This window comes from Hyperolius riggenbachi, chromosome 5, assembly GCF_040937935.1.
Source record: "Hyperolius riggenbachi isolate aHypRig1 chromosome 5, aHypRig1.pri, whole genome shotgun sequence".
Taxonomy (NCBI): domain Eukaryota; kingdom Metazoa; phylum Chordata; class Amphibia; order Anura; family Hyperoliidae; genus Hyperolius; species Hyperolius riggenbachi.
The window spans coordinates 28,455,287-28,479,007 of record NC_090650.1 but is presented as its reverse complement, the minus strand read 5'-3'; the positions used below and the strand labels follow the sequence as shown (position 1 = coordinate 28,479,007).

Sequence of the window (23,721 nt, the reverse complement as noted above, 5' to 3'; positions counted from 1 at the left end):
ATTACACAGGGACCATAGAGATCATAGTGGCTACATTACCCAGGTTTAAATTGATCAGTCCATTTTCAAGCTGCATATATTTGCATACAAATTTGCATCGACTCGGAACAATTTGCATGTCTTTGATCATCTTTATAGAGAGTATAGTGCCTGCCATACATAGGAATCATAGAGAACATAGTGACTGCATTACACAGGGGCCATAGAGAGCATAGTTGCTACATTACATAGAGAACATATAAAGCAGAGTGAGTGAATTACGCAGGGATCATAGAGAGCACAGTGACTACAGTATAGAGCAGGTCTCAAACTCGCGGCCAGCGGGCCATTTGCGGCCCTCGATACAATATTTTGTGGCCCGCGCCGGCAAAAGCTTCCTTATAGTTCGCTTCAGTGCTCCCAAGTAATCCGCTGCAGAGCCCCCAAATCGCCCGGGGGGCAATCCACCGACATTTCCTGGAAGGGGCAGAGCTTTCAGCTTAAGCTCTGCCCCTCCTGACGTCAATCGCGGCGCATCGCCGCCTCTGCCCGCCCCTCTCACTCTTCCTTCACAAAGAGGGGCGGGGAGAGGCGGCGATGCGCCGCGATTGACGTCAGGAGGGGCAGAGCTGAAGCTGAAAGCTCTGCCCCTTCCAGGAAATGCCGGAGGATTGCCCCCCGGGCGATTTGGGGGCTCTGCAGCCCTCGTTTTGCGGCGGGGACACGGCGGATTACTTGTAATGGGAGCACTGAAGCAAACTATAAGGTAAAATAGGCAAAATAGTTCACTTCAGTGTGATTGACTTTTTTTTGTGAAATCCCTTATGCGGCCCAGCCTCATCCTGACTTTGCCTCCTGCGGCTCCCAGGTAAATTGAGTTTGAGACCCCTGGTATAGAGGGACCATAGAGATCACAATCACTGCACTAGATATGGACAGGACCATAGAGATCACCTTGACTGCATTTTACAGGAACCATAGAAAGTACAGCACCTGCATGACACTTTGGGGGCGGAGACTACTACAGTGCTAGTGGCGCAACTACAATTCATGCCCCCTCCCCCAATGGTCACACCCCTTCCTTTCCCGTGATTGCAGTGGCTGCTCCCCTCTAGTTACGCCACTGGTATGGGTGGGGGGAGTGACCAGAAAGGCCAGGTAAGTCTTGGAAAGGACAGCAAGAGAAATGACCGGCAGTGGTGTAACTAAACATTATGGGGGCCCATAGCAACATTTTCGTGGGGCCATCATATCTAGGCACTCTTGAGCAATGCTACCTGCGCCTACTCTATGGATATGAGTTGGCTGTTCAATTTACATTTCCATGCAATGTACACTGTGTACAGTCTATGAGCACTGAGACAAAATCAGAGGGCGGAGCAACACAGCAAAGTTAATAGAGAACACATCACATACCATCTGGGCCCCCTCTTATCCAGGGCCCCATAGCTGTTGCTATGGCTGCTATGGCTATTGCTACGCCCCGGCACTGCCAGCTGGTTATTGGTGGAAGTCATGCTGTATTTCAGTGCTTTGCATTATGCGCATCACTCTATAACATCCCCCCCCCCCCAACACCATTCTGTTGCCCAACTAATCACACCTTGTTATAACTTTAATACAGCAGTTATTTGCATGCCAGACGTCATTTGTATAAATCATTTTCATGAGTGCTGGACGTGTCATATGAGACCCTCACACCTGGCGTGTCACAGGAGCGTGATAACGAGGGTACAGCACTGTGACAGTGTGACAATATGCCAACAAGGGTATCACAATCAGGAGCAGTAATTCCTCCACTCTCTTCCCAGGGGTAAACTCCGCAACAGGTGCTCTTTACAGATATTATCCCCTTTACTGATATCCTACATCTACTGATCCCCAGCTACCCATCCCCCTCAGAGATGAACCCCCTTCCTTGACATACTTTTAGAGAGGTTAAACTTTTGTCTCAAACTTTTCTCTCAGACAACCTTCTATAAAAGTGTTATTATTATGCATTTGCATCGTGCTGACAAATCTTCTGCAGTGGAGAATAGAGTGAACAATTCAAGTCACATTTCCCACAGAGATTATGCTTCCTCCTGACAGACACCCCCTATATAGCCTCTTTCCTCGACACCCTCCCCTCAGATATGAGCCCATACCTCCCAAACTTGAGATAAGAAGTGGCGAGACCTTTAAGACACGCCTCTTCTCTAATCATGATCACTGGGGGGGGGGGGGGGGGGGACATTGGTTATCTATTCTGGGGAGTGGGCCTACCTCATACTGGAGGCACATCTGGATATCAATGCTGGGTTGGGAGGTACCTAATACTGTGGGTATATCTGGCTATTAATACCGCGGGGAGGATACTTAATACTGGGTGGGACATTTGGCTAGCTATACTAGGGAAGGGGCTACCTAATACTGGGGCATATATGGCTCTCTATGCTGGGTTCTAAGGGGTCTACCTAATACTGGGGCACCTCTGGCTATCTATGCAGGGTTAGGGGGTACCTAATACTGGGGATACATCCAGGAACGGATGTAGACCAAGTTACGCCTGGGGCAAGGTCAGGTTTTGGCGCCTAAACTGCCATTCCCCATCCAAATTTTGCCGCCTTTTTAAGACTGCGCCTGGGACAAGATACCCGCTTGCCCACCCCTAGATCCGTCCCTTGGTACATCTGATTATTTAATACTGGGTGGCAACATCTGGCTAGCTGTACTCGTGAGGGCGCAACCTAATACTAGGGGAACATAATATGGCTAGCTATACTGGGTTTGGGGGGCTGGTTATACTGGGGCACATCTGGCTAGATTTAGGGGCTTCCTAATACTGCAGAAGTGGAGTAATTATATTGGGGAGGGGCTACTAAATACTGGGGGAAACAACTGGCTAGCTATACTGGGAGGGGAGGGCTGGGGAAGAGGGCTGCCTAATACTGGGGGCACATCTGGCTAGCTATACTAGGTTGGGGGGCTACCTAATACCGGGGGCCCATCTGGCTATTTATACCGGGGAGGTGGCTACCTAGTATGTATGGGCGCATATATTTTAAAGTAGTCAATGAGTTAGTCTTGTTTTCATAGGTATAACTAGGTACCGCGACTTATATTCGGATCAGTTTACACTCAAGTATAAACAAAATAATTTTTAGATTTTTTTTTTCTGTAGAAAAATACATATATTAACATACATCTGTACACCTGCCCTAAAAAAGGGACAAATGAAGACCAAAAAGGAATGGGGGTGGTGGTGGTGGTGGTGGGGGGAGGGGGTTGGTTGGTTTGCTAAGACAGACAATCCCTTGGTAAATGGAACAGTAGGAAGCAGTGTGAGCCCAGTACCCGCAGTCTCCTCTGTATCGTCTGCTATAGCATTGTCCTTTTATCTGGGGAAGGGCAGAGTTTCAGCCGCAGAGGCTGCAGGTTCTCATGTGAGAGTTCTATGAGCACCTTATGCTGGGAATACACGGTTCGTTTTTGCCTTCGTTTAAACCTTCGTTTCGATTGTGCCTTTTGTCCTTTTCGATCCCGAAATAATCGGTCATACGGTTAATATCACCACCCACGGTTTCTTTTTTTTTTCGATTCTGATGGTTTCGTTATTCCAATGATCGAAGGCTGCAAAGAAACGAAACAAAAATCCCTTTTTACAGGGACGGACTAACATAAACGAATATATAATCGATCTGAACAGCCATCAAGCCTACCAATGGCTCGATTAGATGGATAAAGAGAGATAATATCAAACATGTTCGATCACTAGTCGTTCGTTTTTGGGGTCTATTAATCGAAACTATAATGAGATTATGACTATTTTCACATACGTTTTCAACACTCGATTCGTTTACCGAACGAATCGAAGGTTTAAACGAAGGCAAAAACGAACCGTGTATTCCCAGCATAAGTCAGCACATGAATTATACACAGCAAATCCAAAATGACTTGATCATATCCTTTCATATTGAAAACATTAGGTTTGACTCAGAAGTGACCTTGTACAGACCTTCTCACCTCTGAGTGACCCTCAGTGCCTGACCATGTACAGACCTTGTATGATGACTCTCTGTACAGACCATCACATCTGACCTTGCACTGCTCTTCCTGGTGGCCCTTATGTTTGTGTTAGTAGTGACCTTATACAGTTACTCTTAAAGGATACCTTAGTCCTTACTTGATTCTGTGATTGATGCCCTGAGTGTGTGTGGGGAGGTGCACATAGGCTTACTGTGTCTCCCATGGCCCGGCGGGGGCCAGATTTACCATAAGGCACTGTAGGCTTGTGCCTACAGGCGCCTGATGATGGAAAGGTGGCTCACTCCCTGCCCCAAGCACCTCCCTCCTTCCCTATGCAGAGTCCTGATGGGTGTGTAAATGAGAGGTTACTTAACCAGCTCCCGCTGTGCCACTGACGAGATCTCCCTTCAGTCAGGGGCACCTCTCTCTACTTAATACTGAAGTTCCTCTAGCTACCTAATACTTGGGGGCACCTCTAGCTTATAAATACTGAGGGTACCTGTGGCTACCTAATGCTAAAGGACACCTTTAGCTACCTATAAAGGTTGGTTCACACTTGTTTGAAAAACGCATCCGTGGCTCCGTTTTGGGGCCTGGACCAAAACCGGAGCCACAGATACCAATGTTAAAAATAGCAGTCGTCTTCACCCTCTTCAAAAACGGATCTGCTGGCGATCCGTGGGATCCGCTTTGAAAAACAGAACGGATGGTCCAGATTTGTCGGGACTTCACTGACCGCCGGATACACGGACATACTGCGTCTGTGCCAACCCCACCAACCAGGGCTTTGGCACAGGACTGGTTACAGATGAATAGAGGCAGACGCTGGGCCACGGGAGATGCGGTAAGCCTATGCGCACCCCCCCCCTCCCACACACACACACACACACACACAGGGCATCAATTACCAAATTAGTTAAAGAGAACCCGAGGTGTGTTTAAAGAATGTTATCTGCATACAGAGGCTGGATCTGCCTATACAGCCCAGCCTCTGTTGCTATCCCAAACCCCACTAAGGTCCCCCTGCACTCTGCAATCCCTCATAAATCACAGCCATGCTGTGAGGCTGTGTTTACATCTGTAGTGTCAGTCTCAGCTGCTCCCCCGCCTCCTGCATAGCTCCGGTCCCTGCCCCTGTTCCTTCCCTCCAATCAGCAGGGAGGGAAGGGATGCAGGCGGGGACTGGAGTTCTGCAGGAGGCGGGGAGAGCAGCAGACTGACACTATAGAGATAAACACAGCCAGCTCTGACAAGCTGTTTGTTAGCAGCGTGACTGTGATTTATGAGGGATTGCAGAGTGCAGGGGGACTTTAGGGGGGTTTGGGATAGCAACAGAGGCTTGGCTGTATAGGGAGATCCAGCCTCTGTATGCAGATAATATTCTTCAAACCCACCTCGGGTTCTCTTTAAGGACTAAGGTATCCTTTTGGTGCCCACACATGTAGCGATGATGGGTAGATTAAACCAAAACTCAAATCTCTCTCTGATTGAATCTGATTAGAGAGAGACCTGTAAGCTGCCCATACACTGCAGGCTGATTCCTGATTGATTTCAGCATGAAATCTCTCAGGAATCAGCCTAGTCTGTATGCTATATGCTGGGGGCGTGCATAGCGCTAATAGAGCAGTGGTATTCCGAAGACAGATGTGCACCGTGCGGAGGACATAGGACAGGGAATGTATAAATGCACACATGGGGGGGGGGCACATTTTTTACATTAGAGGAGCAGTGCAGGGGGGCTCGTCCCTCATCTCAATAACGCTTGCCATTACTGCCGTTTGACCACAACGGCCTGACATTTTGCAGCATGTTCAATTGATACATGCGACCAGTTTCGGTTCAAAATTGGTTTTATCGTCGATCGGGCATGCTCTTGGCGGCACCGATTTTCATCCGATTCGATAATAATTAGATAAATAATTGGCCGCCAAGTTGAGAGAAGTATGGCCATTTTACACTTTAAGACACACCCCTACCACACCTGCAGCCACGCCCCTAGATTTCACGATACTCTTATTACCAGCATAAACAATGCAGCATTGCTTGTTTTGGATTAATCAGAGCTAGTGTAAAGTCAGGACAAAGTTGGGTACACTTATTAGTGAAGTGTAGGGCTAAGTAATAGTTTTATGGGAAGTTTGCTTGGGAGTTTCAAATCCTAGACTAGTGTTTCCTAAACTCAGGTACTACTAATATTTACAGTTCAAACAGGTTTAGACAATTTTGCAGCCTTTAAACTAATATAGCTATTATTTATACTCTGGTTTCCTCCCACACCTAAAACTAGTCTACAGCGACTAAGGATGAGTGAGCTAGACTGTACTTGTGTCTGATAAGGGCGCTGTGACTTGTATAACAGCGGAAGTTCTGGTAAGTTAACTCTCACTGCTGCGGATCCCTTAGCAGACACAGTCAGGGGCGTAACAATAGACCCTGCAAGGGATACAGCCGCAGGGGGGCCCAGAAGCCACAGGGGGCCACATCCTGAGAGACTGATAACTATGGGTACAGAGAGTAAAACTTTTCTATTGTAGCCCCAAGAGGTCTCAATGTGTCCCGGTCTTACACCGGGTCTCCCTATTTTTGCAATGTATGACATACCCCAGATAGCTGGGCATTGCCCTCTGGGGTACACACCACGCCACCTTAAGCATTTCCTGTTTTATCGGTTTCCATTGTGCTATCGTTTGCCATTACACAATGTCACCATGTTCTGTTTATTACAGTTTATGTGATGTACCATTGTCTTTTCTTCCCCTTGTTAAAATGTAAAATTTCAATAAAAACTTTGAAACAAAAAAAAAAATAAAAAATTTCTATTGTCTGCACTACTGTTCTGATGACTGCATCTGCTCAGCTACTGATAACAAATCATATAAAGTGTTGTAGACAGAGATTTGTAGATAGTCCCTATTCAGTGTGCAGCAGGCTCCTCTGTACAGCGCCCAGCCCAAAACCTCTCCACCCCTCCCCAAGTGCTGTGTTCTGTAGTGATGCTGGAAAAGTCTGCAGAGCCAGTTCTGTTCCATCAGAGATGGACAGAGTGAGTGTAATAAGCTGCGGCTGGGAGCACAATCGTCTGTCAGTTTTCCGTATGCGTTTTCTGTACACCATGTGTGTCTGTATGAGTGAAAACATGCACCTTTTTGTCACAACTAATGTAATTGATAAAGAAAATGCCTGCAATGCTTTACTGCTGTCAGTTTTTATCTGCATGGGCAAAACATGCTCTAGCCAATTGAATAACATTGGTTCTCAGTCTACTTGTGCAGAAAGCAGGGGGTGGGTTGGCAGAAGGGGGCCCCATCCAAAGTTTCGCAGGGGGGCCCAGATTTCTAGTTACGCCCCTGGACACAGTGTAGTTTCTTGTCTTGCAACCTCCTCTGAGGACAGTCAGTGACATGAGAAAGGGTGTAGCAATAGCCATAGCAGCTATGGCGACCTGGAGAAAAGGGGGCCCAGCTGGTACTTGTATGTATTCACAATTAAAGGGGCACTATTGTGAAAAATTTTAAAATTTAAATATGTGCAAACATAGACAAATAAGAAGTACGTTTTTTTTCAGAGTAAAATGAGCCATAAATTACTTTTCTCCTATGTTGCTGTCACTAACAGTAGGTAGTAGAAATCTGACAGGAGTGACAGGTTTTGGACTAACCCATCTCTTCATAGGGGATTCCCAGGGATTTATTTATTTTCAAAAGCACTTAGTGAATGGCAGTTACTCTGTCCAACTGCCAAAAAAACTGTGTAGCGAGCAGGGAGGCTGGTCAGCATTATTATTTAAATCCTTTTTAGGGAATATCTTTATAAAGAATAAAAGCCTTGCTGAGAATCCCTTATGAACTAATATAGATGTTCTTCAGTCTCCATGGACCCAGATACAGAAGACAAAGACAACACATCAGGAATAGTGTAAGAACAATTGGAGATTATACTCACAGGATTCGGGTCACCAGTCAAGCAACCACTATGTGGGCAAGCAGAGAATGTTTTAACTAGACTTTACTCGGCTAACCAGTTCTTTTCATCAGTAGCGCCCATCTTGAAATACTATACAGTGGTGGCCAGTGGCGTAGCTAAGGAACTATGGGCCCTGGTGCAAGTGATACGGCGCACCAAAACCTGCCAAATATAACCACAGTATGAAAAGTGCAGAAGGAGCAATTAAAAGCTAATACTGTGGTTGAGGGAGGGCCCTATGGGGCCCCTCTGGCCTAAGGGCCCCAGTGCGGTCGAGACCTCTGCAACCCCTATTGCTACACCACTGCCACAAGCCAAAATGAAAACTGAAACTAATAGGCTATCGGGTCAAGGAGATGCCCACAAAACAGTGGCGTAGCAATAGAGATTGCAGAGGTCTCGACCACACCAGGCCCCTGGGGCCAGAGGGGCCCATATAGCCCTCCCTCAACCTCAGTATTGGCCATCGCGCCCCTCCCGGCTACTTTTTCACGTCACCCGGCTGGAAAAAATTTCTGAGGAGAACACTGAGATGCTTTGGACAGTAGTAATCATTAACAAACTCTTCCCCATCCCCTTGTTGCACCTCTGACACTGTGGTTGTCCTTAGCAGGTTTTGGTGCACCGTATCAACTGTTATGTATAGAGTGTTTGAGGGGCCCAATGTAAAACTCGCACTGAGGCCCACAGCTCCTTGGCTACACCACTGCCCACAAAACTGGATAGGTATTCTTTTTTCAAATAAGCTAAAGGTACCGTGGTGCTTTAAAGTTTGTGAGTCCTTAAACAATGGCCTCAATTCACTAAGATTATCTCCTGTCTTTAATAGCGTTTCTATAGTTATCACCATGGTAATAAGGCATGTAGTATTCAGGAAACATTTTTACCTCAGGCAAACCTAAAGTTAACTCTTCTGTCTTTAAAGCGGAATATAACCCTGCATTTCAACTTTGCTCTAAAACATTATTTACAGTATATTATATGCAACCAGCATTTTTTTTTTTTTACTAGACCAGCATTGGAAGGGTTACACAGGGCTTTAAAGTTCCTGGAGATTTCTGCAGACGCATCCGAAGCTGACATAGATACATTTTGTTTACATAAATGTATCTAAGTGTTGAATGTGACTCATCTCTCTGACTGAGAAGGAGCTTGGAGGACAGCCAAAGAGTGTGTAACATTTATCAATAGATACATTCAACTAAATAGAATGTAACAATCTGAACTTCTGCATATCTCTCCACGGAACTTTAAACCTCTGTGTTTAACCCTTCCAATGCTGGTCTAGTTAAAAAAATGCTTTTTGCATATAATATGCTGTAAATAATGTTTTAGAGCAAAGTTGAAATGCAGGGTTATATTCCGCTTTAAGTTAACTCTTTAATCCTTAAAATAACTCCAGAATTCTAAAGTTAAAGGGAACCAGAGAGGAACGGGGGGTGAAAAAAGGAAAAGGATTTCATACATACCTGGGGCTTCTTCCAGCCCCATAAGCCTGAATCGCTCCCACGCCGCCGTCCTCAGCTTCCTGGATCCGCCGGTACCGGGCCCGTCACTTCCGGCGGACGCGGCCAATTGTCCGCATCACAGGGGCTCCCTCCATACACGTACGCATGCGGCTGCGCAGTAAGCAGCCACATGCGTATCTGTATGGGGAGAGCACCCTGTGATGCGGAGAATTGGCCGCGTCCGCCTGCCGACTTGCCGACTCGCGGCAATGACGGGACCCGGTGGCGGCGGATCCAGGCAGCGGAGGACGGCGGCGTGGGAGCGATCCGTGCGTATGGGGCTGGAGGAAGCCCCAGGTATGTATGTGTCATCCTCTCTGGTTCCCTTTAAAGACAGGCTGTTAATTAACTGCGTGTTAAAATAACTACAAAGGAGGTAACTTAACTAAGAGATAAGATAACTCTCTCACTGTGTGGAGGTAAGTTTTCTCTTGCCTTATTATCTCCAGCATGATCTTAGTGAATTGAGGCCAATTTTACCACTTTCATGTAGTATGAGAGCCATACCTACACAGTCTGTTCTATTAACCACTTAATGACAAGATGACTTATAAGAACATCCTGCTAGAGCCTCTTAATGGCTCCAGGACGTTTTTATAAGTCACATTGCTGCTGCCGCTGTGTGCATGCGTGTATGTTCGCTCTCCAGCAAGTGCACATGCATGTGAAAATAGTGAAAAAACTCACCAAAGAAAAAATACATCTTTATTTTCACCATACTTTATACTAGGGACATAATTAAAAACTTGTGATAACCAGAACAAATAGGCAGATAAAATGTGTGGGTTTTATGTACAGTAGCAGTCTTTATATTAAAACTATAGGGGATGAAATTGGAGAAATAGGCTATCATTCATAAAGCATTTCCGCATGCGGAAGTGCTTAAAACAGCCGACTTTACTGCACACGTAGCAAAATCTGCATTCATAAAGGCTCCTTCCGCATGAAAAACTGACATTACCGAGCACAGCGATAAATCACTGCCTTGTGCGGTGAAATGTAGCAAAATGTTAATTCATAAAGATCACTGCAAGCGGTGTGAGGTCGGGAAGTACCGCTCCCTCTGATGTGGCGATAACAATGTTAAGTGTATGGAGACACAGACCTCCTAGGCAGCTGCAGTAGAGCGGAACACGGAGAAATGTATCAACTCCGCAGCTTCCTGTGCTTCCGCAAGCCTACCGCCAGCCTAATTCGGGGAATCTCCGCACTGCTACAGCAACTGGATACATTTTTATGAATGCGCAGCCAGAAGTCTAAAACACCGACAGCAGTGTTTTCCCGCACAGATTCTCTTTACTGACAACAGGTTTATGAATGATAGCCATAGTGTATTTTTTCATTTTTTCCTTGTTTTTTTCCTTTAAAATGCATAGAAAATAAAGCAATTACTAAAAAACAAATATCAACCCCCCAAAAGCCCAATTGGTGGTGAAAAAAAAAGTTATATATCATTTCATTGTGATTAGTAGTGATTAAGCTATTGGCAAATGAAAGGGATGAGCACTGAAAGGTTAAAATCGCTCTTGTCCATTAGGGTAAAAACGCCTTTGGGGTGAAGTGGTTAAGCTAAGTACACCCATCAGATAAAAATCTTTGCAAACTGAGGAATTTATCTGTCGCAATAGGTTTGTTAGGGAGGTTTGAAAGACTGATCTTTCTAAAGATGCTGCACAGTGCACACATGCAAAAGATCAGTTCCTGCAACATGCTTTTCATAGTCTGATGATATCTGGAGATCTCATACACACCTGGTTTAACGGACATTCATCTGCAAATCAGATCCACCAGGATGAATATGAAAGACTGAGAGGTAAATATCTTTCGTCCGGCTCTTTTGAGGTCTTTTGAGAACTTCTTTTGCAAAGATTATCTGCAGATTTGATCTTTGACCTTTCACTTTTCAAAGATTTATCTTCTATGTACCCAGCTATAGTATTCAAAATCTGTTGGCCCTCTCATACTACATGGAGATGGTCAAACTGGTCTTTGATCTTTCATTTTCCAAAGACTTTTAAGCTCCATCTACACCATACAATTTTTTGTCCGATTCGATTCGGTTCGATTCATTGATTCGATTTGATAAAACGATTCGATAAAACATTAGGAGCAGAGACATAAGTCTAATATTGTTTCCAGTACAGGAAAAGTTAAGAAGCTTCAGTTGTTATCTATGCAAAAAAGCCATTGAGCTCCACGACTTTCAAAGTCGCAGAGAGTTCTGTCTTCTGAAGCTTGTTATCTCACTGTATTTTCTTTTTCTCTCCAGAGGACAGGTCAAGAGTTCACTAGCCTGCTCTGAAAAAGCATTTAGAATGCTGAGTAGTGTGTAAACTGCAAATATTAGAGAATGATGCAATGTTATAAAAAAAACACTATAGAAATGAAAATAAAAATATGAGAATATTTTCTTTGCTACTAATCTTCTAGTAATTATCCATACTACACAACCAATTCATTATGTCATATTTTATTTTCTTGCTTCAGTGTCTCTTTAAGGTTATTGTAAGGGTTAAAGTTAGTTTAAAGGTTTATGTACAACTCTGGGCATCAGGGCATGAAGTTAAAATGTCCTTTTTTGGACAAAAACCCAGAAGAAGTAGCCTCCCTAAAGAGGCTCCTGCTTGTATTAGTTCATTTTCCTTACTTTTCAGGTTTTCCTTGTCAGGTACTGTTGTAGACCATTCAGATGCACCTCACAAGATGGCTGCCACATTTTCCAGAGGTACTATGGTAAGGGAGGCAGCTTTGGTTGGCAGGGCTCCCATCTACTTACCTTTCTCATAGGTCAAGCACCAGGGTAAGCAATCATGAAGATCCAACAGACACACTGATCAAACACTTCACAGTTGGACTAGGTGAGGAAAGACCTACAGACCATGAAGTAAAGGAGCACCAGGGACTAAAATGTTCCTGAGTGAGGGTGATGAGGGAAATATCTGATTTGCTCTCTTTAGGTGAATTTTATTAAATGTCCAGAAATCTGCTTCGATTACGGGAGTGTTAGGTATAAGCAGTGCTAATACTACTTCTGTGCCCAAAACTACCATCACCAAGATCCTGGAGCCATGACCAGGGTATAGTACTACTCCAAGGGTATAGTGCTACTCCAGGAATGCAGATTACATCACACATAGAGAGGCTGGTGGAGAGGCACCAAGGGCTTAGCCTGGTACACCACCACACAACTCAAAAGAATCAAGACCGAGAAGGAAAAAAAAAACTCAAAAGAGAAGAATCAAAAGCAGCTACTACAAGATACTCACCACAGAGAAGTTTTTGGCATCACACTCCGTGTTCCGATAGCTACAATCTAAGATCATCTCTTCCATAGAGTGGCCAGTTCGATCAAAGAACTCAAGCATGTCGAATTTATTTGAGGATTTGTCGTCATCGATTCCCAGAGCAATCTTCACCTCTTCAAGATTTTTGTCCATTCCCAGCAGTTCCTTCATCCAGAAGAGATCATTCCCATTCATCTTGGATGCTCGGAAACTGTTGTAGTTACAGATGGTGACAGCCGGGAAGGTCATTAGTTGGCTCTCCTGCTCATCCAGGGTTGTGACATGGTGAAATTCTGAATAGTAGTTGATCCGATCGGCCACTTGGAAGAGAAAGCAGCTGAGGGATGCCAAGAAGGCACAAGCCCAAAACACTCGTCGTGGGGTCACCCCTCCGGGCAGGAAGACGTGGCTGATTCCATGGAGAGTGGAGTTACTCGCGAAGGCAGTGAGGTCAGAAGCCTTGTCATTGTCCTCCTCTTCCTCGGATCCCTGTGGTGGTTTCAGGATATCCATCAGAACAATTTGGGATTGATCTTTGCGGGCACAGAGGCACTAACTGGTCTGTGGATCCCAGGAAGTGCCTCCAACTTGCCCACCCAGCTTTGATGGGGTGGGAAGGAAGGGTCTACTAATAAATATCCTGGATGAGGAGTGACCCAATAAGACAGCAGGAGAAAGGACTGGACATCCAAGTGGTCTGATGGGATGCTGCAGAAGTTTTGTGTCTGTTGCTCTGCGGTCTCTGAGCAAGTAGGAGGGGAAGAAGCTATTAGAGGGAGAGGACAGTGGAGCGCAGAGGGCACCAATAATGGATCAGCCAGAAACCCAACACTTTGCATTTCATGTCCCGTGTGGCCTGGGGAAGGGGGAGCTACAGAACTAGAGAGACAGATTGTGAGATTAAAGAGACATCATGAGACGTCCGGAAGAGATAATGAGAGACAACCCAGAACAGTACAAATACAGGAACATAAGCACAGAATCACCACTATATGCTGATACATAACATAGTGACTGCATCACACAGGGGCCATAGAGCATAATGACTGCATCACACAGGGGCCATAGAGAGCATAGTGACTGCATTACACAGGGACCATAGAGAGCATAGTGACCGCATTATAAACGGATTATAGAGAGCATAATGACTGCATTACACGGGGACCATAGAGAGCATAGTGACTGTATTACACAGGGGCCATAGAGAGCATAGTGACTGCATTACACAGGGACCATAGAGAGCATAGTGACTGCATTATACAGGGACCATAGAGAGCATAGTGACTGCATTACACGGGGACCATAGAGAGCATAGTGACTGCATTACGCAGGAACCATAGAGAGCAATAGTGGCTAAATTACACAGGGACCATAGAGAGCATAGAGAGCATAGTGGCTACATTACACTGGGACCACATAGAGCATAGTGACTGCATTACACAGGGGCCATAGAGAGCATAGTGGCTACATTACACAGGGACCATAGATACTGCATTACACAAGGACCATAGTGACTGCATTACAAAAGAACCATAGAGAGCATAGTGGTTACATTACACAGGGACCATAGAGAGCATAGTGGCTACATTACACAGAGACCATAGGGAGCATAGTGGCTATATTACACAGGGACCATAGAGAGCATAATGGCTATATTACACAGGGACCTTAGAGAGCAAAGTGACTGCATTACACAGGGACCATAGAGAGCAAAGTGACTGATTTACACAGGGACCATAGAGAGCATAGTGACTACATTACACAGGGACCATAGAGCGCACAGTGACTGCATTACACAGGGACCATAGAGAGCATAGTGGCTACATTACACAGAGAGCATAGAGAGCATAGTGACTGCATTACACAGGGACCATATAGAGCGAAGTGACTGAATTACACAGGAATCATAGAGAGCATAGTGACTGCATTACACAGGGACCATAGAGAGCATAGTGCCTGCATTACACAGGAACCATAGAGAGCATAGTGACTGCATTACACAGGAATCATAGAGAGCATAGTGACTGCATTACACAGAGACCATAGAGAGCATAGTGGCTACATTGCACAGGGACCATAGAGAGCATAGTGGCTACATTACATAGGGACCATAGAGAGCATTGTGGCTACATTACATAGGGACCATAGAGAGCATTGTGGCTACATTACACAGGGACCATAGAGAGCATAGTGACTGCATTACACAGGAATCATAGAGAGCATAGTGACTGCATTACACAGGGACCATAGAGAGCATAGTGACTGCATTACACAAGAACCATAGAGAACATAGTGGCTACATTACACGTGAACCATAGAGAGCATAGTGGCTACATTACACAGGGACCATAGAGAGCATAGTGGCTACATTACACAGGGACCATAGAGAGCATAGTGACTGCATTACACAAGAACCATAGAGAACATAGTGGCTACATTACACAGGAACCATAGAGAGCATAGTGGCTACATTACACAGGGACCATAGAGAGCATAGTGGCTATATTACACAGGGACCATAGAGAGCATAGTGGCTACATTACATAGGGAGCAGGGGTGTAACTAGAAATCACAGGCCCCTCAGAAAAACTTTAATGGAGCCTCCCAATAATAACACCCTTTCCCTTGCCTCCCCTGGTGACCCACACAGCCTGGGGGCCCATCTTGTAAGGCTCATAAGACAAGTGTGGCCATTGTGATCTTCACACTCATAACAAGTGTGGCAACAAAACTCCTCATCTGAAGCACGGCCTTCTGTATCAGAGGGAGGGAAGTAGTATTTGGGGCCTCCTTACAGCTCCGCCCCCCCGGCTGCAGGCAGCTAAGGTTTTGGTGGCCCCAGAAATCCATAACTTGAGGCCCTCATCCATGAAAGAAGGTGAAAAATCGATAGCCACACCTCAAAACAAAAATAGGCGTGACCAAAACATGATGTGGGTGGAACCAAATACTAGCAGTTTCTAGGCTAAATTGCATCCAGGGCGAGGGCGTAAAATGCGCCCCAACGTGGAGACAGATATAGGTGCCTGCAGTATCGGTAGCCAGCTATAGGTCCCCCCCAGTATAGGTAGCCCATATATTTGCCCCCAGTATAGGTTAGATAGGTAGGTTCCACCAGTATAGGTTAGCTAGTATAGTTGCCCTCAGTATAGGTTAGATAGGTAGGTGCACGCAGTATAGGTTAAATAGGTAGGTACCCCTCAGTATAGATTAGATAGGTAGGTGCATGCAGTATAGGTCAGATAGGTAGGTACCCCTCAGTATAGGTTAGATAGGTAGATCCCCCAGTATAGGTTAGATAGGTAGGCACCCCTCATTATAGGTTAGATAGGTATATGCCCCCAGTATAGATTAGTCAGGTAGATGCCCCCATTATAGGTTAGATAGGTAGGTACCCCTCAGTATAGGATAGATACGTAGGTACCCCTCAGTATAGGTTAGATAGGTATATGCCCCCAGGATAAATTAGATAGGTATATGCCCCCAGGATAGGTTAGATAGGTATATGCCCCCATTATAGATTAGATTGGTATATGCCCCCAGTATAGATTAAATTGGTATATGCCCCCAGGATAGATTAAATTGGTATATGCCCCCAGTATAGGTAAAGGTGGCCATACACTGGTCGATTTGCCATCAGATTCGACTAACAGATAGATCCCTCTCTGATCGAATCTGATCAGAGAGGGATCGTATGGCCACCTTTACTACAAACAGATTGTGAACCGATTTCAGCCTGAAACCGTTCACAATCTGCGGTGGTGGTGCTGCCGCCGCTCCCCCCCCCCCCCCCCCCGCATACATTACCTGCTCTGCCGGTGCGAATCCCCGCTGTCACTGCTGTCTTCTCCGCCCTGGTCTGGTCTCCGGCATGCTTCACTTCTTCCTGCCCGGCAGGAAGTTTAAACAGTAGAGCGCCCTCTACTGCTTAAACTTCCTGCCGGGCAGGAAGAAGTGAAGCATGCCGAAGACCAGACCAGACCGGAGAAGACAGCAGTGACAGCGGGGATTCGCACCGGCCGGAACAGGTAATGTATACCTTCTGTATTGCGTCGGTCGTCGGGCATTCGAACGCCGCTTTCGACGCACTCCCGACCCGCTGGCGATCGAGAAAAATCTTCCGCACGGATGGATAGTCGGGAATCGTCGGGAATGATCGATTTCGGACAGAAATCGATCATTCTGTCAGCAGTGTGCGCGGCGATTTCACAGCCGATTCGATCACTGTGATCGAATCGGCCGTATATCGGCGGGAAAATCGTTAGGTGTATGGGCCCCTTTAGATAGGTATATGACCCCAGTATAGATTAGATAGGTATATGCCCCCAGTATAGGTTAGATAGGTATATGCCCCCAGTATAGGTTAGATAGGTATATGCCCCCAGTATAGGTTAGATAGGTATATGCCCCCAGTATAGATTAGATTGATAGATGCCTCTAGTATAGGCAGGAGGGTGGGCGCAGCGGCAGGGGGAGCGGGCAGAGAGAAGTTTCCACTTACCTGCCTCTATCCAGCTTCTATCTTCATCCTGTCCCAGCGTGCCTCCCATCGGTAAGAGCTCCCCCTGTGATGGCATGCGGTTACGTCATCACAGGGGGCGCTGTTACCATAACAACAGACGCCGAAACAGGATAAAGATAGAGGCTGTGAGCAGGATTGAGGCAAGTAAGTGGAAACTTCTCTCTGCCCGCTCCCCCCTCCTCTATGCCCACCCTCCTGCCACTCCGCTTAGTGCCCCGTGCGTCCGCACCACCTGCCCGCCCGCTGCCAGCAGCAGACCCGTAGTGTGTGGCCCCAAGCGGGGGCGTGGCTCGCCTGTATGCTGGCGGCACCGCTGGCCGCAGGGGCTTCTCCCCTGTAGTTACACCCCTGATAGCGAGGGCGTGGCTCGCCTGTATGCTGGCGGCACCCCTGGCCGCAGGGGCTGCTCCCCTGTAGTTTCACCCCTGATAGCGGGGGCGTGGCTCGCCTGTATGCTGGCGGCACCCCTGGCCGCAGGGGCTGCTCTCCTGTAGTTACACCCGATAGCGGGGGCGTGGCTCGCCTGTATGCTGGCGGCACCCCTGGCTGCAGGGGCTGCTCCCCTGTAGTTACACCCCTGATAGCGGAGGCTTGGCTCATATAGAGTGACCAGACGTCCTGGATTGCCCGGGACGCGTCCCGGATTCGGGGTCCGCTGTCCCAGGCAGCATGAGGTCCCGGGAAACGTCCTGCTTTCAGCAGCTGGAGGGACTCTGGCCACTCTATACTCATGAACTGGCAGCAGCGTCTATAGATGCCGTGCCAGTTCATTGCCCGCAGCCCCTCTCCAGGCTCCTTCTTCCGGTGTCTGTTCCGACACCGGCAGGCGAGCAGGGCTACGGCAAGATGGCTGCCGGAGCCCTGTACTGGAGACTATTTGTGTCTCCAGTACAGGGCTTCAGGCGCCATCTTGCCGTAGCCCTGTCAGCGCGGGAGACAAGAGAAGGAGGAATGTGGTCCCAGGAGCAGCGCGCCAGAGGCCGGAGACTTCTTCCAGGTGAGTAAATGCTTTCTTTTCCAAGTGAAATGTTTGCCCGCATTGCGTTTTTTTTTTCCAGGTGAAATGTTTGCCCGCATTGCGTTTCTTTTCTGGTGAAATGTTAGCCCGCATTTGGTTTCTTTTCTGGTGAAATGTTTGCCCGCATTGCGTTTTTTCCAGGTGAAATGTTTGCCTGCATTGCGTTTCTTTTCCAGGTGAAATGTTTGCCCGCATTGCGTTTTTTTTCTGGTGAAATGTTTGCCCGCATTGTGTTTCTTTTCCAGGTGAAATGTTTGCCCGCATTGCGTTTCTTTTCTGGTGAAATGTTTGCCCGCATTGCGTTTCTTTTCTGGTGAAATGTTTGCCCGCATTGCTTTTTTTTTTTCCAGGTGAAATGTTTGCCCGCATTGCGTTTCTTTTCCAGGTGAAATGCTTGCCCGCATTGCGGTTTTTTTCCAGGTGAAATGTTTGCCCGCATTGCGTTTCTTTTCCAGGTGAAATGTTTGCCCGCATTGCGTTTTTTTTCCAGGTGAAATGTTTGCCCGCATTGCGTTTCTTTTCTGGTGAAATGTTTGCCCGCATTGCGTTTCTTTTCCAGGTGAAATGTTTGCCCGCATTGCGATTCTTTTCTGGTGAAATGTTTGCACGCATTGCGTTTCTTTTCTGGTGAAATGTTTGCCCGCATTGCGTTTCTTTTCTGGTGAAATGTTTGCCCGCATTGTGTTTCTTTTCTGGTGAAATGTTTGCCCGCATTGTGTTTATTTTCTGGTGAAATGTTTGCTTGCATTGCGTTAATTTTCTGGTGAAATGTTTGCCCACATTGCGATACTTTTCTGGTGAAATGTTTGCCCGCATTGCGTTTATTTTGTACTGACATGTTGGCCGCATTGCGTTTATTTTGTGCTGACATGTTTGCCCGCATTGCGTTTATTTTGTACTGACAGGTTTGCCCGCATTGCGTTTATTTTCTGGTGAAATGTTTGCCCGCTTTGCGTTTATTTTCTGGTGAAATGTTTGCCCGCATTGCGTTTATTTTCTGGTGAAATGTTTGCCCGCTGTGAGAAAACACGGAAAAGCGGCCGCATGTGCTCAGAACAAGGAGGCTGATTCCGCATCTAACGCGGCGGTTTGCACGCGTAGGCCTACATCTGCCAGTATGGCTAAACGCGGAGAAACCGCCGCATGCCCTGATAGCGGTGCGGCTGGTTCCGCATCCAGCGCGGCGGGTGGTACACAACGCATGTCTGGTGTGGCTGGGACCGATAGTCCACACAGGTTCAGAAGGACACGCGTGCGCGCGCTGAGAGGCAGAACTTTTATGACAGCCAGAAGAGAGTCAGCTGACCAAGCCGGTCAGCTGACGATTCAACCAGTTCCCATTGGTCCAGCACTTAGGGGAGGCGCTGGAGAGCGCTGTGCTATACATACCGGGTGCTGGACATTCACTGGTTGTCTGCCGTTGCGATCACTATGTGGAAGCACTCAGACCTTTTTGTCAGAATCTGTGTTACCATTCTGTTATACTCCAGACTAGTTCCAGGGTGTTGATGATCAAGGACCTCACACCCAAGATTAGGCACTTGTGTTACCATTCTGTTATACTTCAGACTAGTTCCAGGGTGTCGATGATCACGGACCTCACACCCAAGACTAGGGACTTGTGTTATCATTCTGTTATACTTCAGACTAGTTCCAGGGTGTTGATGATCACGGAGCTCACACCCAAGACTAGGCATTGTTTATTATCTGTTATGACTTACTGCTTTCCTGACCACTCTTCTGTTCACTGATTCGGTACTTCGCTATCTGATATTCTGTTGCCAAACCCTTCTTACCGAATCAGCCTCCTGTCTTTGTACTTTGTTTGTCCGTGTGTTGCCGACCTGGCCTGCCCGACCTTGAGAACTATTTCCCCAGTTAGAGATAGTTCACAGATCAATCTGTGACATCCTCCTATTGGTGTCACTCACGCTCTGGTCCTTCCTTCTCCCAGCCTGACTCCTCCCTGCGGGAGATTCTCAGGCTGCTGATAGGTACTCGTTCTCTAGTGCAGTATTTTATACTGACATGTTGCCCGCATTGCATTTATTTTGTACTGACATGTTGCCCATTGCGTTTATTTTCTGGTGTCCGGGGTAACTGTTACTGCATTTATTATTTAATGGTCATAGATGGCTTTGTTTGCTGCTTTGTGGTTACGGTATACTATTAGCATCACACAGTTTCTGCACACCCATGATGCAAACTCTCGTTTGTCCACATCATGGCGTAAACACTGCTTTCTTATGCCTCGCTGTTACATCATTACGTTAGCTCCGCCCATACAATGTCATGGTCACGCCCATTTTTAGCCACAGTGCGCTGCGCGCGCCGCAGCCCCCCCCCAAGTCTTTGTCGCTGCACGCTCCTCAGTCCTCCCCACTTTTCGCCGCGGCGCGCTACACGCGACACCCCACCCCCACCCCCACCCCCCCTCCCCCTCCCTGTCCCAGGTTGGACCCACAAAAATCTGGTCACTCTAGCTCATATGACCTGTATGCTGGCGGCACCCCTGGCTGCAGGGGCTGCTCCCCTGTAGTTACACCCCTGATAGCGGGGGCATGGCTCGCCTGTATGCTGGCGGCACCCCTGATAGGCAGAAGATAAAGCAGAGTGAGTGAATTGCTCAGGAACCTTAGAGAGCACGGTAAGTGAATTACGCAGGGGCAGTAGAGATCAAAGCACTACAGTACAGAGGAACCATAGAGATCACCGCACTACAGTACAGAGGGACCATAGAGATCACCTTGACTGCATTTTACAGGGACCATAGAAAGCATAGCACTTGCATGACACTGTGAGGGGAGACTACTACAGTGCTAGTGGCGCAACTACAATTCATGGGCCCTCAGCAAAACTCCTCCCTAATGTTCACACCCCTTCCCTTGCCCCCCCCCCCCCCCCCCGGTGCTCTTAATATCCTGGGGGCCCATCTCACAAGGATCATAAAACAAGTGTGGACATCATGATCTTCTGACCCTTAACAAGTGTGGCCACAAAACACCTGATCTGATGTATAGTCCCCTGTGTCGGAGGAAGGGAAGGTTAGTAGTTGGGGACTCACACAGCTCTGGGCCCCCCTGCGATTTGGGGCTGCCCCCCTCTAGTTACGCCCCTGGCTAGTGGTATGGGTGGGGGAGTGACCAGGAAGGCCAAAAGGGACAGCAAGAGAAATGAAAGGGGGGGGGGGCGGAAGGGCTGAGGCACTGCTGGCTGTTTATTGGTGGAATTCATGATCTATATCAGCACCATGTAACCCCTCCTCCCCCTCCCCAACACCATTCTCTGTTGCCCAACTAATCACACCTCATTATAACTTTAATACAGCAGTTATTTGCATGCCAGACGTAATTTGTATAAATCATTTTCATGAGTGCTGGACGTGTCATATGAGACCCTCACACCTGACGTGTCACAGGAGCGTGATAACGAGGGTACAGCACTGTGACAGTGTGACAATATGCCAACAAGGGTATCACAATCAGGAGCAGTAACTCCTTCACTCTCTTCCACAACAGGTGCTCTTTACAGATATTATTCCCGTTCCTGATACCCAACATCTATTAACCCCCACCTACCCATCCCCCTCAGAGATAAACCCCCTTCCTTGACACCCTTCCACAGAGGTTAAGCTTTTGCCTCAATATTTTCTCTGACAACCTTCTATAAAATTGTTATTATTATGCTTTTGCATAGTGCTGACGAACCTTCTGTAGTGGAGTATAGGGAACAATATAAGTCACATTTACTGCCAAATTATGCCTCCTGACAGACACCCCCTATATATCCTGATTCCTCGACACCCTCCCCTCAGATATGAGCCCATACCTCCAAACTTTGAGATAAGAAGTAGCGAGACCTTTAAGACACGCCTCCTCTCCAATCATGATCACTGGGCAGGACATCTGGCTAGCTATACTAGGGAGAGGGCTATCTAATACTGGGCATACTGTATCTGGCTATCTATGCTGGGTTGGGGGTACCTAACTTAAACTGGGGGTACATCTATTGACACAGGGAGAGATCAAATTACATCTTGTGATTAGAGACACATGAGGAGGAATTAGACAGGCTAAACTCTCTCCCTTTCCTTCTCTCTCTGTGTATATATATATATTAACTGATGACCCAGTGTTGCCTGGGTATGTATTTGGCTGTGCTGTTTCCCCCCACTTTTTCTAACCCTACCGTACAAACACTCAGTGACCAAGTTTGTGAGCTTTGGGGTCTTTGGCATCAATAATTTGTGTATTCCTATAGAAATGAATTAAATCAGATTGGCTGTGGCTCTGTAGCTCTGCTACTCTCCAGCATTTGAACCCCAGTCACCCAGTGACCTACTGTAGCAGGTTTGAGGCATCTGCTATTAACAAAAAAATGGCAGCGATTTAAATATACCCCTTGAAAATAAACAGGTGGATTTTGATTGGCTATTATAGGCTCCACCCACTTCCCTGAATATTAATCTCAGTCACCCAGTGACCATCTGGACAAAGTTTGAGAACCCTGCCATTAACAATGTGAGAAGGGCTGCAGTTTATATTTTCCCAGTGAAATGTGTTTTTGCTCCGCCCACTTTTTGTAACCTGGACGCACAGTCACTCGATGACCAAGTTTGTGAGCTTTGGGATCCTTAGCATTAATAATTTGTATTTTCCCAGTGAAATGAAACAAATCTGTTTGGCTGTTTGTGGCTCCGCCCCCTTTAGTGAGTTTGAACCCCAGTCACTTAAAGAGAAGCTCTGATTAAGAATTGAAGTTTATCCCAATCAGTAGCTGATACCCCCTTTTACATGAGAAATCTATTCCTTTTCACAAACAGACCATCAAGGGGCGCTGTATGACTGATATTGTGGTGAAACCCCTGCCACAAGAAACTCTGAGGACTGTGGTACTCCTGGCAGTTTCCTGTCTGTGAACCTTGTTGCATTGTGGGAAATAGCTGTTTACAGCTGTTTCCAACTGCCAAAAACGCATGCAGCAGCTACATCACCTGCCAACAGTAAAAATGTCACCATGTAATAAATGTCAGACTGTAAATCAGGGATTTAAAAGATTTTACAATGGGCAAACACTGACTAAATCATTTATACATAATTATTGTAAAAGTGAAGCACTTTTTTATTACATTATTTTCACTGGAGTTCCTCTTTAAAGAGAGCCTGAGGTGGGTTTTAAGAATGCTATTAGCACACAGAGTCTGGGTCTGCATATAATCACCAGCCTCTGTTACTATACTGTCCCCCCCCGGCCTCCCCCTGCGCTCTGCTGTCCCCCATAAGTACAGGCACAGTACAGACACAGAGGCTGGTGATCAGGGGCGTAGCAATAGGGGGTGCAGAGGTTGTGACCGCATCGGGGCCCTTGGGCCTGAGGGGCCCCTAAGGGCCCTCCCTCAACTGCAGAATTGGCTCTCTATTGGTCCTGTGCTCAATAATC

General features: G+C 46.9%; 1 protein-coding gene across 2 annotated transcripts in view; it reads right to left on the bottom strand.

The window, feature by feature from the left end:
* LOC137519580 (acid-sensing ion channel 1C-like) overlaps positions 1-13,255 on the bottom strand; it is a 93,390-nt gene extending 80,135 nt beyond the window's left edge. For both annotated transcript variants that reach the window (XR_011021018.1, XM_068238557.1), the window contains exon 1: positions 12,725-13,255. Coding sequence is in view for 1 of the 2 variants with exons in the window: in XM_068238557.1 (XP_068094658.1) it covers positions 12,725-13,255 (531 nt within the window). In the remaining variant the exon portion in view is untranslated. The remainder of the gene's footprint in view (positions 1-12,724) is intronic.
* Between the last annotated feature and the right edge of the window lie 10,466 nt (positions 13,256-23,721).